The following is a 2,849-nucleotide window of genomic DNA, read 5'->3' on the forward strand; positions in this document are numbered from 1 at the left end:
GTCTTCCGGAACTTATAAGGTATATTATGTTTGTCAGTCTAGGAATCTGACGAGAAACACTTAAAACAATTATCAACAATAAGACATAATATTATTGTAAAGTGTAACAATGCCATGCTTTAATTATTGTTATCTCTATATATATGATGTACTGTCTAGCCTCTCTATATATGATGTACTGCCTAGCCTCTCTATATATTTTTTTATCTTGAGAGATAAACTTTAACTACAAGAAGGATCTGTGTTTGGGGAGGAGGAGGAGGGAGTGACTGAATTTTGTTTGTCGACAAAATGTGCTTACTAGCATACATTGATAATAAGGTTGTTTAATGTAACACTGTAGAAAACTGTGACATGCGCGCTTTGAATAGGGTTAAATAGTTCGATTTGAATAGGGTTAAATAGTGCGATTTGTATTAAAGTATAAATGGCTTTTTCGGATATTCTTAAAACTGAAAAGATGTAAATAAATTGTCCAAACTATCAAAACTAATATACAAAACAAATGTACAAAACTAAAATACAAAATTAATGTACAAACAAATGTACAAAACTAAAATACAAAATTAATGTACAAAACAAATGTACAAAACTAAAATACAAAATTAATGTACAAAACAAATGTACAAAACTAAAATACAAAATTAATGCACAAAACTAATGTACAAAACTAAAATACAAAACTAATGTACAAAACAAATGTACAAAACTAAAATACAAAATTAATGTACAAAACAAATGTACAAAACTAAAATACAAAATTAATGCACAAAACTAATGTACAAAACTAAAATACAAAACAAATGTACAAAACTGAAATACAAAACTCATGTACAAAATTAAAATACAAAACTAATGTACAAAATAAATGTACAAACGAATGTACAAAACTAATGTACAAAACAAATGTACAAAACTAAAATACAAAATTAATGTACAAAACTAACGTACAAGCCCCCCAGTGGCACAGCGGTATGTCTGCGGACTTACAACGCTAGAAATCGGGTTTCGATACCCGTGGTGGGCAGAGCACAGATAGCCCATCGTGTAGCTTTCTGCTTAATTAAAAACAAACAAACCGGATCTTTTTATTTGCCTAAAAGAACGACACAAAAATGAATTATTTATTCTGATTCTGAGATTTATTCAAAAAGACTCTGATAAAGGCTAAAGCTAAAAGATATTGTAAATAAACTATCAAATTACTCATTAAGTAATATCAACAGAAACAACTTTATTCTTATTCCTTGTTATACACATCTCATATTGGCGCCAAAGTAACTGATCAAAGTTCAGAAAGAACACATTTATTTTCGTTAGGGTTTCATCATATTTTTTTTAAGATTAAAGTAGAAACTGAAGTAGCTTAGAAATCTCGTACTGTCGCTCTAGAATACATATCGATAATTGTGAATCATTGGTTTTAACATAATCCTGTCGTGTAACAAAAAACAAACGTTATATTCGGGAATCTGATGGGAAATACATAGACTAATATCGTATTATGTTCATAGCGTACGTTCTTGATGAGGTTTTCCTTCTGTTTTATTACTAGTCTTTATTCTACTAAAACTACATAATGTCTTTTCTTCAAAATCTCGTTTAAAAAAAAGAGAACGTTTTCTTAAAGTTTGTACATCCTGATAGTTAAGTTTTATGTTCTCTAGTGGGATTACATTATTGTGGAGTTCATGCAATTTTCATTTTCAGCCCATGCCTATAGGATTTGTAACGAAAGTGGGGATTGGCTGTGGGGGAACTGGACCAACTACACCGAATGTCTGCAGTTACTGCGTCAAGTAAGAAAAACTCCAGCAGAGCTAATGTTTTATTCTAGTGCAATTGGTTTCTTACTAATTGTTTAAAATATTGTTACTCCGGAATTTATAAGGTATATTACGTTTGTCAGTCTAGGAATCTGACGAGAAACACAACGGCTAGACAGTACATCATATATAGAGAGGCTAGACAGTACATCATATATAGAGGCTAGACAGTACATCATATAGAGAGAAGCTAGACAGTATATCATAAATGATATATTGATTTTTAAATAAAAAGCAGAAAAGATTGGTTTACCTTTCCCCATCGATTTGGTATCAATTGGAACTTCATTTTGATCGAAGATTTGAGAACAATTCCTAGAGACAATCTGACCACCAGACGTCGCTGGCCAACAATAGAAGTTATCCCAGATTGGTGGGCAGATGGGCCCTGATGAGGAACACGGTATAATAAATTATTTTATATTCATTATTATAAAAAAAGAACTACGTAAATTTCGGATATTCCTTTCATCAATTTCTGAAAATTGAAATATGTTTGATTAATTTTTGCTTCTCGAAGTATTTTTCCATCATAGAATACTTTCAAATATTGTACTCGTGAAACAAATTCACGACTTTAAATAAAACTTGATAATTTTTTTAGGCCAGAGTTAATGTTGAAGTGTGGCATTCCATCAATGATAAAAGTGCCAGAAGAGATAATCTAATGTTTTTAAACTATTTTTTGTTTTCATATAAAACATTTATTTGTCATCAGTGTTAGTTTAAAATTTGTCGGAAATACATGAAGTCTATTGGAATACTTGTGTGAAAAAAACACCATATATATACGTATATGTAAATATTGGTTCATTATGGTGAGTAACATACATCTCAGAACACCATATATATATATATGTATATGTAAATATTGGTTAATTGTGGTGAGTAACATACATCTCAGAACACCATATATATATATATGTATATGTAAATATTGGTTCATTGTGGTGAGTAACATACATCTCAGAACACCATATATATATATATGTATATGTAAATATTGGTTCATTGTGGTGAGTA

At 30.1% G+C, this 2,849-nt stretch overlaps 1 protein-coding gene across 1 annotated transcript in view; it reads left to right on the forward strand.

Moving 5' to 3' along the window:
* Positions 1-2,849, forward strand: part of LOC106472384 (corticotropin-releasing factor receptor 2-like) — a 44,849-nt gene that overhangs the window by 16,954 nt on the left and 25,046 nt on the right. Inside the window, exon 3 of the mRNA XM_013933028.2 lies at positions 1,668-1,799. Within this exon, the coding sequence (XP_013788482.1) occupies positions 1,668-1,799 (132 nt within the window). The remainder of the gene's footprint in view (positions 1-1,667; positions 1,800-2,849) is intronic.

The sequence above is a fragment of the Limulus polyphemus genome, unplaced genomic scaffold, assembly GCF_000517525.1.
Source record: "Limulus polyphemus unplaced genomic scaffold, Limulus_polyphemus-2.1.2 Scaffold5291, whole genome shotgun sequence".
Lineage (NCBI taxonomy): Eukaryota > Metazoa > Arthropoda > Merostomata > Xiphosura > Limulidae > Limulus > Limulus polyphemus.